Here is a 12,560-nt window from a genome sequence, read left to right as displayed (position 1 = left end):
TCCTTGACTGCAGAGGCCAGGGTGCTAGGGGCTGTGTCCTGAGCCACAGTGATAGACTTGCCACTGTTGACATCATGTGCAGCAGCCCAGGGGCATCAGGCTCCTGACTCTGCTGGAAGCCACACTAGTGCCCCCCACAGGGAGCTCCTTGTCTGTTGGGCCAGCTGTCCACACAGGGGAGGGACTGTAGTGCATCCTGTGTCCCAGGAAGGTCCAAAGGGCAGAGACTCCAAGGAAGAGGAAACCGCTTGAGGCGTGGGCATCCAGGGAGGGCTGCCTGGAAGAAGTGGGCCAGGCAGTCAGTGAGGTTCACCAGAGCCCTGTGGGTGGCGTTACCAAGGTCACTTATAGCTGAGAACATGGTGGTGTGGAAGGAAGGAAGCCACGCGCCCCAGGGGCATGGGTCACAAGTACTGGGGAGGTGGATTGGAAACACAGCCTCCTTCCTCTGCAGCCTCTGCCAGGGCGGAAGGGCATTTCCGTCAGACGGGCACAGCATGTATGTACGTAGTGCTCCTTCCCAAAGATGAGGGCCAGCCCATCCCCAGGGGCGCCCGGCTTCCCTCGGCCCCTGCATTCCTGTCTCCACGCAGTGGCCACAGGGACGTCTCAAACATAAACCAGACCACGCACTCCCAGCTTAAAGCCCCTTCTCCCTGGAATGCACTCCCGGCGCCTTTCCACAGCCCGTGGGTCCCCAGCTTCATGAGTCCCTCTAGCCTTACCTGCCTGAAGCTCCCATTTGCCACCCCTGGCCTCCTGGGGGTCCCTCCTCAAGGCCTCTGGGCCCACGCGAAGCATAACCCGGAGCTGTGCCGTGGCCGACCAGCCATGTGGCCATACCTGGAGCCACCGCTTGCTCCTGCTCCTCCCTGACCTGACATGCTGGTCCCCTCACTGCCTTCGGGTCTATGCCTCCAGAGCCCTGGCTGACATGCCTCCAGTGCCCCCAGTCCCTCATCCCCATCCGACCCTAAAGCTGGCAGGGGTGACTGGCTCCCTCATGGAGAGGGAAGCTGCCCCGTGTCAGGACTAGTGTAGGATTGTCCCTACGAAAGCCCTGTGCCTGGACCAGAGCCTGGTGTGTAGTAAGCGCCTAGCAAACTCTGTGGTGGCCTTGCTGTCTGAATGAATTAACCATGAACAAAGGTCAAGCTGAGCCTCCCACCACCAACCAGCTCCCTCTTGGCATGTGTCAACGGGGTGGGCGGGAGTGGACAGCATCTGTCCCCACCCGCTCCCACGTGCCCAGGGCAGTTCGGTGGGGGTTCTGACAACCCCATAAACACCCAGGGGCCATTTCAAGGCCACATGATCCTAGGAGCCCAATGCTGGCCCAGCCCACACCTGTGTGTCCCTCACTGGGGCTCCTGGGGAACCTGGCTCCTCACACTCACTGGGGCCAGGATCAGGTGCCTCCTCTTCCTCCCCCAAGCCTGCCTTCCTTGGGTGCTTGCCTTCTCAGCAGATGGCCCCATCCATGATGTCAGCCAAGGCCCTGAGAGTAACCCCCTTCCTCAACCCCACACCTGGCCACCAAGCCCTGACACCCCCATGCCTGTCCCCATGACCTCCTTTGATCTAGGCCCATTCGGCCCCAGGGAATGTGTCCCCTGTCGAGAGGGGCAGGGACTCAAGAGACAGAGGAGGACTAGAGAGAAGGCCAGCATCTTGATCCTGGTCTATTTTTAGTTAGTGGCAGGCTGTCACTCCAGAGGCCAGCGGCTGCGTCATCAAGGCCTTTTGATCTTCTTGTCATTGCTGCAAGATACACAGGAGGCAGCTGCTAACTGCTTGTAGAAGGAATGAAAGCAGGCACACAGGCCTGGGGCAAGGGCGGGGCAGGGTGAGTGCTGTGGGTGGGCAGTGGGAGGGTGGGTAGGTGGAGGGAGGGCAGCATGGATGGAGAGAAAGAAAAGGAAGGGAAACAAGGAAGAAAAGGAAGGAGGGAGGGAAGATGGTGGATGGACAGATGGATGGAATGGAATTGTGGAAAGATGGACGGATGGATAGATGGATGGATGGATGGTAGGTGAGCTGATGGATGGGTGAATGGATAGATGGACAGATGGAGGGATGGTGGATGGATGGATGGATGGATGGATGGATGGATGGATGGACGGACAGATGAGTGGATAGATGGATGGATGGATGAATGGTAGGTGAGTGGATGGATGGGTGGATGGATAGATGGACAGAAGGATGGGATGGTGGATGGAAGGGTGGAGAGATGGATGGACAGATGAGTGAACAGATGGTTGGAATGGTGGATGGATGGATAGATGGAGAGATGGGTGGGTGGATGGATGGAATAATGGATGGACAGATGAGTGGACAGATGGATGGAATGGAATGGTGGAGGAATGGATGGATGGGTGGACAGATGGGTGATGAATAGATGGAATGATGGATGAATGGATGGATAGATGGACAGATGGGTGATGGAATGGTGGAGGGATGGATGGAATGACGGACAGATGGAAGGGAGGTAGAGAGTGAGCAAACAAGCAAACTCGGTGGAGTAGATGAAGGAGCTCAAGCAAGGATTCCTGGGAGAAGGAATGCGTGGGCCCCAAGCCCTCAAGGCCAGCTCCCCTCCCTGTTCCATTTGCCTCAGAGCAAACAGCTCTGTCATACTGCCAAGACCTAAGTATTGAGCCATTTCCCTCTGGGACTCTTCTTTGCTTATGTGAAGGTGCTCCTCCTCTGCTTCCTGGCCTGCCTGACCCCCTGCCTCCAGGGCTGGCCGGGGGGCTGCTGAGAAAGTGTGTGTCCCGCCTGCAGCCCTGTCTCGTACACACCCATGCAGGGAAACTCAGGACCCTGATGCTCTGTGGGCATCACTAGGTTTTAAAGGGACACGTTGGGGCTCTCCTGGCCCAGAGTCAAAGGTCTTGAGATCCCTCCCTCTCTGTACACCCAGATACCCGATGCCGCTACCAGAGCCTTCTGGAGTGGGGACAGAGTATCCTGTGGCAGCAGCCAACCGCAAGAAAGACAGGGCACCCAAGACACCCTGGCCTGCCAGGACAGACACACGGTACTGTCACCATCCCTGTCCCAGGCCGAGACAGACCCAGGCCCCTCCCTGGAGAACCCCCTCCTCCTGTACAAGCAGAAGAGCAGGAGGTGTTGGAGGCCTTACTAGGCAAGGGTGGGCAAAGAGAAAGAGCAGCAGAGGCCTTGGCCTGAGCTATGCCCACCCCTTCCCGCCAGACTCCCTCGGAACTCTGAGGCCCCACCCTCAGCCCAGGCAGGCTGCTCAGGGGTCTCCAGGCTGCATCCAACAGCTGCCTGTGCTGAGTCACCCGCACCTGTTGGGGGCGGGGGGGCGGGCCTGGGGGCTGGACCAGCTGGACACATTCCCTGGCAGGCGGCCCCTGGCACTGGGGGGCCAGAGTGTGCACACAGGCCTGAGTGAGGGTCGCCTGCACAAGATGAATGTGGGCAGCTGGTGGCCTGGCCTGGAGAGAGCAATAAGCCCCTGAGGAAACGGACCACAGCTAGAGGCCTGAGGCCCATCAGCACATCCCCTCCCAGCGTGTCCTGTTTCAGGGAATAAGACCAGACCTTCCCTTTTGGGGGGCACCCTCTGTGCCGTGTGTGGTGGTAAGAGGGTGAACAGACACGGCCTACAGGACACGGTGCAATCACACAGGGCATAAGAAAGTCCCACTGCCACGAAGACACAGCGTGGGCCAAGAGCCCACAGACTGAGGTCTGGGAGCTGGCCATAGAGGGCAGACTGGCAAAAATTAAAAAGAAGAGTAGTGCTCAGTGCTGGTGATGATGGGAGGACACAGGGCTGTCCTGCCCGTCTGGGGAGACTTTCTAGGGCCGTCAGATGGAGGCTGTGCTTGCCCTTTGGCCCCGCCACCACCCCTCAGAGACTCACTCCCAGGGCGCCAGGCCCAGGTGTCGGACAGACCTCTGCACCATGCGCGGTAGCACTGGGAGCGGTGCTGGAAGGCTGAGCTCGCCCGGCGGTCCCGGAGGTGGACAGGCGAGCTGGCCATGGTAGGATCATGCTGAGAGCGTGCTGTGAAGGGATGCCTCCCCCAGCGGTGGCCGCGGGGCCGTGGCTCCTGGGCTGTGGCTGCCCACTCCTGCTGGTGCCCTCCGCCCTCGGCTGACACCTCCCATGTACGCCCTGCTCATCCATCAGGCGTGCCCAGCTCTCCAAGGCCCCCCAAAACCCCCAGGTACCGTCTAACATTCTAGGTATTTTACTGCCTTGGTTCTCACGTCTCTCTCCCCGACCCCGGAACACCACCCGAGTGCCGCAGGCCTTACTCTGCCTCCTTGTACCACGCACAGCACCTGACTCAGTGTGGCCGACTCAGGGTCCCTTGGGTGAGTGCACATGAGTCTGAGTCACGGCCTGAGCCCCGGGAGGGGCTGCCCCTCTGCCTCTGGAAGTCGCCCCCAAAACCTAGATATCCCTATGCTGTGAGCGTATGGAGGACCGAGGCCGCGCGGGGCCCTCTGGGGGCAGTGGAGTCCAGTGACATTCTGCATGCGCTGTGCCTACCCCAGGGGTGGGGGGCACGGCGCCCAGGCCTCACCCCTGCGGGGGCCCAGGCCTCATCCCTGCAGAGGCCAGGCCAGGGCTCCACCCGAGCACACTCCCTTCCAAGGGTTAACGCGAGCTCCTCAGGCAGCGGCGCGTTTGCATTTCACATGAAGATGTTTTTGCAGCAGCCCCGGATGCCAGCATTTCTGTGGTCACAGTCAGATGTTTTTAACTACATTGGACAGAACCCACGACGGCTCTTTCCGTGGCTTCAGCCAGTTTCTGAGCGCTACCTTGAACCCCCGTCATACCCCAAGACCAAGGCCGTGTCGGCGCCCCCAGCCCTGTACAGACTCCAGCGGCCCCAGAGCGGAGCCGACCCCAGCCGGCGGTGGGGGGGCCCCTTCCCCCAAACCCAAGCCCAGCCCACCAGCCCTCCCCACACTCCCTCCGCTCCCGGGGAAGAGCAGGTTCCCCAGTGGCCGTTCTGGTGCCTTCCCAAGGCTCAGCCGGGGGCCGTGGCCACAGGGCAGCGCCCAGGGCATTAACTCAGGGCTGTCCCAGCTCCACAAAGCCTGCGGGAGCCTCGGGGGGCGGGGACAGGTGGCACAGCCACGCTAGGGGCCAGCCCTCCCCACACAGGGTCCCGGGCAGAGGCAGAGCATCGCACTTAAGGAAGCTCGAATCCTTGGGACGTGCCACTCAGCATTCCGACTGTGGTGGTGGGTTCATGGTCAGAAGAATCCCCAGAACATTCCAGATACACTTTCCCTTCCCGACTGTGCTCCGCTCCCCCAGCTTTGTACAAAGCATGCTTATCTGCGTGTTAAATGCTCTGAGAAGGCCTGCAAGGAGAAGAACCTACTTTGTTTAACCCAGCTGTTCCCGAGCGACTTCTCCATGAAACCTGTGTTTCCTTTTTCTGGCGGATACACGTTACTGTCTGAGCTGTTATCTTTTCAGGGACCTTGCAGGGGTGTTGAACACACAATCACCCCCTCTCCACCCTGTGTCCCACGCTGATGGCACCCAGCCTTTCCCGGCCTCCAAAGCGGGATGTGCACATTCAGGAGTCCCTGCAGCGTGTGCACACTGGGGCCGCCCAAAAGTGCTCAGACAGAGGACTTTCTTGGGTGGAAAAGCCTGTCACACCTGGGCTTGATGCTGGGGGCCACCACAGGATGTCACCACTGTGCAGAAGGGCCCAGAGGGACCCCCATTGTGCCCTCTCCTGCCCAAGGCCCCCGTGTCCACCCCCACATACACACACACACACACACACACACACACACACACACACACAGCTCAGGCACTGTGACGTGGCCCCAGGTGGCCCACTCTGACTCCAGTTGTTACCAGTCCAGCTGCCAAGCCCCTACGGCCCATCTGTCAGGCCCCAGGTCCCCAGTGTCAGCTGCCCAAAGTCCTCCTCCCCAGGTCCCCCCAAGCCTGCAGGCCCTGCTCTCAGCTGCCACCAGGGCCCCCACCACACCCTCCCCCACAGGCGTCCGTCCCGCTGTCCCCAAGCCAGCAGAGTTGTGTTGGGGGAGGGGGGCAGACCACTTGTCACTTCAGAAGGCAGGTGACATGAGGGGTCCAGCCACCAGCAGAGTCACGCAGCCCCTGCACTAGCCCTGTGGGACCCCCACCTCGCTACGCTCCCCCTTCCAGCCTGGACAGGGTCAGGCCTCTCCGTCCCCTTGCACAGACCAGCCCGAGCTCCCCAAGGAGCTTCTGCCCAGCAGGACCCAGGACTGTCCTCTCCTGGGCCTCATTCCCTCCCTCACAGATTTGTTCAATCAGCAGGCCCTGCACACCCCTGTGCCCCGGGCATTGGTGCTGGGCAAGAGCATGGGGGTCCTGGCTCCCAAGGGGCTGTGGCCTGTTGGGGAGGACAGACAGGAATCGGGGAAACAAAAGTGGGCAAGACAACCTTCGGATAACAGTAGGAATGTGGGGGGCTCTGATACAGAGGACTGGAGGGGGCCAAGGGGCGTCTCTCAGGAGGTGAGGCCAGAAAGGCAAGAGGGAGGCAGCGTGACAGAGACCAGGCAGAGGAAAGAACAGGTTTGAGAGCCCTGGGGTCAGAGTGAGGGGCATGGGGCTTTCCCAGAGAGGCCCCACATCCTGCCCTGGTTCCTTTGAGAGTGTGCTTCTTTCCGGCCTGGTTCCACCCCTGTTTCCTGAGTGCCGGCCAGGTACCCGCGCAGGGCAGCTGCTGTGGGGTACACGGCCCAGGGGCACTTGAGGGAGTGGATCTCACTGAACTAGCAGATGCCCAGGTACATGGTGAAGGCATTGGGGGGCGGGGGGCTCCCAGCAAAGCACTCCCACCTTCTGGTGCCAGAGCCCTGGTTTCTCTGCCCCTGAGAGGTCATCTGAACGCCAATGTATATCCATGGGTTCATTCAACTCTGAAACACCTGAACCACCGCCCTGCCTCCGGATCCCAGGGCCCCTCTGTTCCCATCAACCTCAGCTCGCTGCAGGGGGAGGCTGGGCTTCCAGCATCACCACTGGCTGCCTCCCATCCCCTGTTGCGTGTTCTGTGCACCCATCTCTCCCTCCCTCCCATCCCAGCGTCACACCCTGTTTGCGCAAGAACCATGGTTGGTGGGGAAGATTGCACAAAGCTGTGTGGAGGTAAACACCAGATGGGTTCCACAGAGACCCCCTCCCCGAGTGCCCACCATGTGCCTGGCCCTGAGTTGTGGAGGGGCGAGGGGCTGGAGACAAACAACACTCCAGAATAACAGCCAGGACAGGCAGGGCTGGCATGGTGAGGGCAGGCCAGGAGCTTGGGGATGGGGGACACACCCCAGAGCCCATCAGCCCATGGTGGCAGGAGAAGTCAGGTTGAAAACACACCTAAGCTAGCGGCCAAAATAGACCATGTGAGCTAGTGCGTGGCTCAGCCTCCAGGATCGAGCTGGCCTTGCATTCTAGAGATGCCTCTGAACTGCCCGATCCAGTCTGCTCTCTTACAATGCAGGGGACACGGTGGGGGTGGGGGACTCTTGTTTGCAGCTGGCTTTGCCCCTGGCACCTGGTTGGCACCTGGTTTTCTCTCATACATTAGGCGATGCCCCATCTTTCCTGTGCGCCGGAACACTTTGTGTGAGATCCATGTTTCTACTTCATGGAAATATGGTAGAATCGCCCCCAAAAAACTAGACTTGAGCCCATCTGGAGGAGAATAAGTGACTATTATTTCACCTCATCTGGGGGCTTCAGTTTATCGGGATTTCCTCCTTCGTTGGCTGCTTAGGGTAATTTTTCCTTAAAAAGCGATTCATCCCGTCAAGTTTTTGGTTTTGTAGGACATGACGTATTCCACTCACTCTGCACCTATGGCTGTTCCTCCTCTTCCAATCCAAATTCTTTGTCTCCTGCTTCAAGCTTTTGCATGTCATTGGCTCCCAAACAACCCTCCTTTGGTTTTACTGACCAATTCTGCCTTCATAAACACTTTCCTGTTCTGCTCGTATCTTCCTTTATCCTCTCTCTCTAGTTCTTTCTCGGCAGTTATCTTGCTGTTCTTCCTCCACCTTCTTGAGTTGAAGCTTCATTTTCTGATTTTCTAGAATGGCTATCAATCTTCCTCTGAATACCCTCTTGGCAGCATCCCACGTGCTTCTATCATTCTTGTCGTGGGTCTTTCTAGATGGATTTAATTGCTATTTTATATCCAAAGCATCGTTTGGAACTACATGATCTTGTAAAGCTCCTTGTGTGTCAGTTTTGTCACTCCTTAGCTGGTATTAATTTCCTATTTTACTCCAAGGTATGAACTTTTTGAAATGCGTGGACTTTTCCCTTGGGGCCTAAGGGGGTTGTTTCCATGATCTTTCTGTGCACATGTAGAGGCAACCTGGGCCGTTCTGCTGATTGACTTGAACTTGCCAGTGGAGGAGTTGGGTTCCTCCACATCCTTATTTTGTTTGTTTGTTTTTCCCGCTGTGGTATGTCAGCTTCTGACGACAGTGCCGTAGTTGCCAACAACATTGCGGATCTCTTGACAACGTGTTGGTTTTGTTTGATCTTTCCTGCCCTGCACTCCAGGCACATATGTGCCTTCCCACAGATCCGTGCAAGGAGCTCTGTTCCTCGCTGGGTCTCCCTGTCTGTCTCTGGAACCTCTGCCTCTGGAGCCCTCAACCTCTCCCTCCACTCACTGCTCACACCCTGCTCTATGGCCACGTCTGCTGACAGGGTCTTCAATTCCCTTCTGTTTGTGGACACCCAGCCGTTTAGCCTCTCTGAGAACATCAAATCTAATCTAAAGGCCAATTTGGCTTAGCCTCCTCTGGTGTGAGGTCACCGCCTGCAGCATGGCTCTTGTCCCACAGGGAGGGTCAGGCTCCCTGGGTGTTTGGTGACTCCTTATCTCAGGGAGAGACCCTGTAGCTTGGAAGGCAGTTACAACGTGAGTGTTGAACTCTGCTGCTGCCTCTGCCTCTCAGCAAGGCCTCACCCAGGGCAGGTGTGAGGATAGAAAGGGGACCAAGAACCTGGTGGGATAAGTCTGGGGGCACACAGTGAGAATCCTGCACCTTGGGTCTTCATGCTAGCCCCAACAGAAGCTCTTGAAAGGTTTTAGGAGAGGCTATTGTGTGTTCTGAATCACTGCTCTGGAGGCAGGGGTCAGGGGACCCACAGGGGCTGGCCAGATTGACTCAGATGGGATGAGAGGTCATCAGACCTGGGCCAGAGAAAAAGAGGACAGGAAGAGAGCCCAGGAGATGCCAAGAAGGAGTGGCCTGTGGAATAGCCCTGTGGAGGCAGGAATCATGCTGCCCTCTACCCCCATGGTCACCAACAGCATCCCCTGCCCTTATAATTCTAGCCTGTTCGTGGTTGCTTTTGGAGCTTTAAGGTGGCCCCTGACCACCCTATCTCAAATCATCCCTCCACCCAGGAGTTGTTGAAGCTGTTCAGAGGTGCTCACCTTAATCTCCTTGCCTGTGACATCTCCCCTTCCTTACCTGGCTGATCCTTGAGGTGTCCCCTTGAAGGACACTTCCTCCAGGAGATCCAGTTACCTTCCACTGAAACTCTATACTTTCCCTGCAAGTGCATATGAGCACTGGAGTCACATACCACCCCCAGGGATGTCCCTGTCCTACTCCCTGACACCTGACCCAGCAAAGGAGACTTTGCAGATGAAACTGAGTAAGGGATCTCCAGATGGGAATTACCCTGGCTTATCTGGATGGGCCCAGTGTCATCACAAGAGTCCTTACAAGAAGGACACAGGAGGTCAGAGACAGAGGAGTGGCTGTGACAGTGGAGACAAAAGCTAGAGAGGAGAGAAGGTGCTAGGCTGCTGGCTGTGATGGTGGAGGATGAGATTATGAGCCAAGGAAGGCACTTCTAGAAGCTGGAAAAAGCAGGAAGTGGTTTTGGTCCTGGAGCCTCCAGAAGGAGCATAGCTGTGATGACACCTTCACGTTAGCCTAGTGAGCTCCTGGACTCCAGAGCTATAAGATTGTCAGTGTGTGCACCTGAAGTGTGTGGTGACTCATCACAGTAGCAATAGGACATGTATACAAGCAGCAGCTTAGTGCCAGGCCCTGGGGCACAGCAGCAGACAAGGTGAACCAAACCCTGCCCTCATGGGGATCGTCCTCCAGGAGGTATGGGAGAATGGAGACAGCTATGTAGTTAGAACCATGCCAAATGCTATAAAGAGAGCTGGGGGGGGCGGGGCACATAACCAGAGTTGTGATCCTGTGTCAGAAGTTAGCAACGGCATCCATTAGCAACGGCATCCATGGAAGCACTCTGTGATATGAACATAAAGCATCTGTGGAAATTAGATAGACTACACAGAAGGATGCAGAGAGCATCCAGACAGGGGTGGCACACACAAAGGCCCCAAGGCAGGATGGAACATGCCTGACTTGTGGATGTGAGTAGAAGTAGAGAGCTGAGCACAGGCCAAGGGAGAGGGTGGGGTGATGGAGGTGAAGTGCCAGATGGTGCTATACCCTGGGGCCCTTTAAGGGGGCCAGCAGGGCACCCCAAAGGATATAAGGCAATGGAGCTCTGCATTTATAAGATCACTCTGAAATTCAAGAAGGTAATGTAATCATTAAACCAGAACAGGATGCTGTGAAAAAGAAACAAATGGAAAACCAGAAAGAGCTCCTGGAAATGTAAAATATGCTGCTGAATTAAAATCAGGAAAAAATAAAAAAAACTTGGTGAATGATTGACATCTCCCCTAAAGTGAAATAAAGAAGAAAGGTGAAAAGTAAGAGGGAACATCCAGGAAGCATGGTGGCTCCACCCAAGGAGGCCCACTACCCTACTCCCAGACATTCCAGGGAGGAATGAGAGGAAAGACTCACCAAGAACCTGGCACTAGAGAGAGCAGCTGCCATGTCTTTGTGCCCTTCCACCCTGGAACTCCCAGGAATCTTCTTAAAGAACTGATGGGTGACCCACCGAACCATGGGCTGGTCTTCAGTAGAGATTTACAGAAACACCTTCAAACTTCTGAAGGAAAATAGAATTCTATACCTAGCCAAAGTACCCACCAAGGGTGAGGCATTTTCAGTCACTCAAGAGTTCATAAAACTTTCTTTCTGCGCCTTTTCCCAGAAAGTTATAGAGAACATGCCCCAGCAAAATGTGGGGGAAAACAGGACAGAGGAGGCCCTGGAGGCAGGCAGGGAGAAGGTGGAGTGGCCCCAACCAGGGCATGAGCAGAGGACATCAGGTCCAGGGTCGGCCTCCCAGGAGAATGAGCAGTGTGGGCTTAGAAGCAGACATGGTGCAGCAGGGCTTCCAAAACAGCAGGGTATCACGCTGAATGAAGGCATTGCTAGAAAACGCAGTGGCGAACCGTGGACCCTGTGGCTCCAAGGGAAAAAGCACTGGGCACGGATCACTGTGGACTGAATCCAAACAACGGTGACACTATACAGGGAGATAGGAGGCCCAAGAATCATAAAATGGTGAGAATTCCATCCTTAGTCCCCTGCAAGGAAAGATATCAAAAGTTGATAAATGGGGAAATCCATGGCAAGCATGTTTCTTAAGGCTGATGAGGGAACCGCCAAGGGGGAGCCTTGAAAGCGACTGTCCCGTGAGTGGGGCAGGGCACGACCTGGGGCCCACGTGCTGCTTCTTCATCATAAGCTGTACAGTGAGCATATCCTTTGGGTTACCGTGCCCACCAACGTTTACCCACGTGTAGTTAACTCTTCCCGGAAGGGCCACTGTCTGGGTGCAACATGATGTGATCCCAAAGGGACAGGGGAGACAGGAGGCACTATGGCTGAGGTCCTGGGAGGGAGAAGGGAGAGAGAACCAGGGTTAGAAAGAAGGGTGGACACAGGAGATGTGGGGGGCGCGGGGGGACCAAAATCCAGGCATGAGAGGTGGCTGGATTGGGGGATGAGGGAGGGGCATCATCAGGAAAGCCCTCTCTCCAGGCTCCGGTTGACCATGCAGTAGGGGAGAAGAGGCTGCTGTGATCCCCAGGCAGACATGGCAGGGGATGATGTGACAGGTCTTTGAGATGCTGCATGGGGGCTTCTGCCTGTGGTCAGGGTGTGAGGCCAGAGGACAGGTCCGAGCTGAGCGTGGACTCTGGAGAACGGTGGGAATGGCACTTCTGATGAAGGGGTGTGGACGAGGTCACCAGCAAAAGATTGCAGAGGCAGGAGAGTGAGCCAGGACAACCACAGAAGGGTGAGCAGATGTGGGAGGCATGAGGCTCGGGTGTCCCCCAAACTCAGGGGAGCTGGCTTCGCGAAGGGGTGCCCCATGCCACCCAGAGGACAGGAAGCAAACCGGGATGTCCCACGGGGTGTAGCCACTTGGAGCCGTGGGATTTCATATTCGGTGTGGCTCCACTGACCTCACAACACACTGTGCTGATCAGGGACTTAAATCACACCACCGTGGTCACCACCACCACCTCCACTGGTGCCCCGTAAGTTCCTGTGGCCTGAGTGCCTCGGTGAGGTAGTGGGTGTTTGGGGCGGGGACAGCCAGGTGTCCGCAGAAGCCGGCACTGCCCAGCAGAAGGGCCCAC

General features: G+C 56.9%; 1 protein-coding gene across 3 annotated transcripts in view; it reads left to right on the top strand.

Moving 5' to 3' along the window:
* KCNQ1 (potassium voltage-gated channel subfamily Q member 1) overlaps positions 1-12,560 on the top strand; it is a 323,097-nt gene that overhangs the window by 287,336 nt on the left and 23,201 nt on the right. For 2 of the 3 annotated variants that reach the window (XM_072790381.1, XM_072790383.1), the window contains one exon: positions 2,924-3,040. The exons of the other annotated variant lie outside the window; for it this stretch is intronic. In XM_072790381.1, the coding sequence (XP_072646482.1) occupies positions 2,924-3,040 (117 nt within the window). The remainder of the gene's footprint in view (positions 1-2,923; positions 3,041-12,560) is intronic. 3 annotated transcript variants of the gene reach the window in all.

The sequence above is a fragment of the Canis lupus genome, chromosome 21 (genome assembly GCF_048164855.1).
Source record: "Canis lupus baileyi chromosome 21, mCanLup2.hap1, whole genome shotgun sequence".
Lineage (NCBI taxonomy): Eukaryota > Metazoa > Chordata > Mammalia > Carnivora > Canidae > Canis > Canis lupus.
Note: the sequence above shows the minus strand (reverse complement) of the source record. Positions and strands in the feature narration are given on the sequence as shown.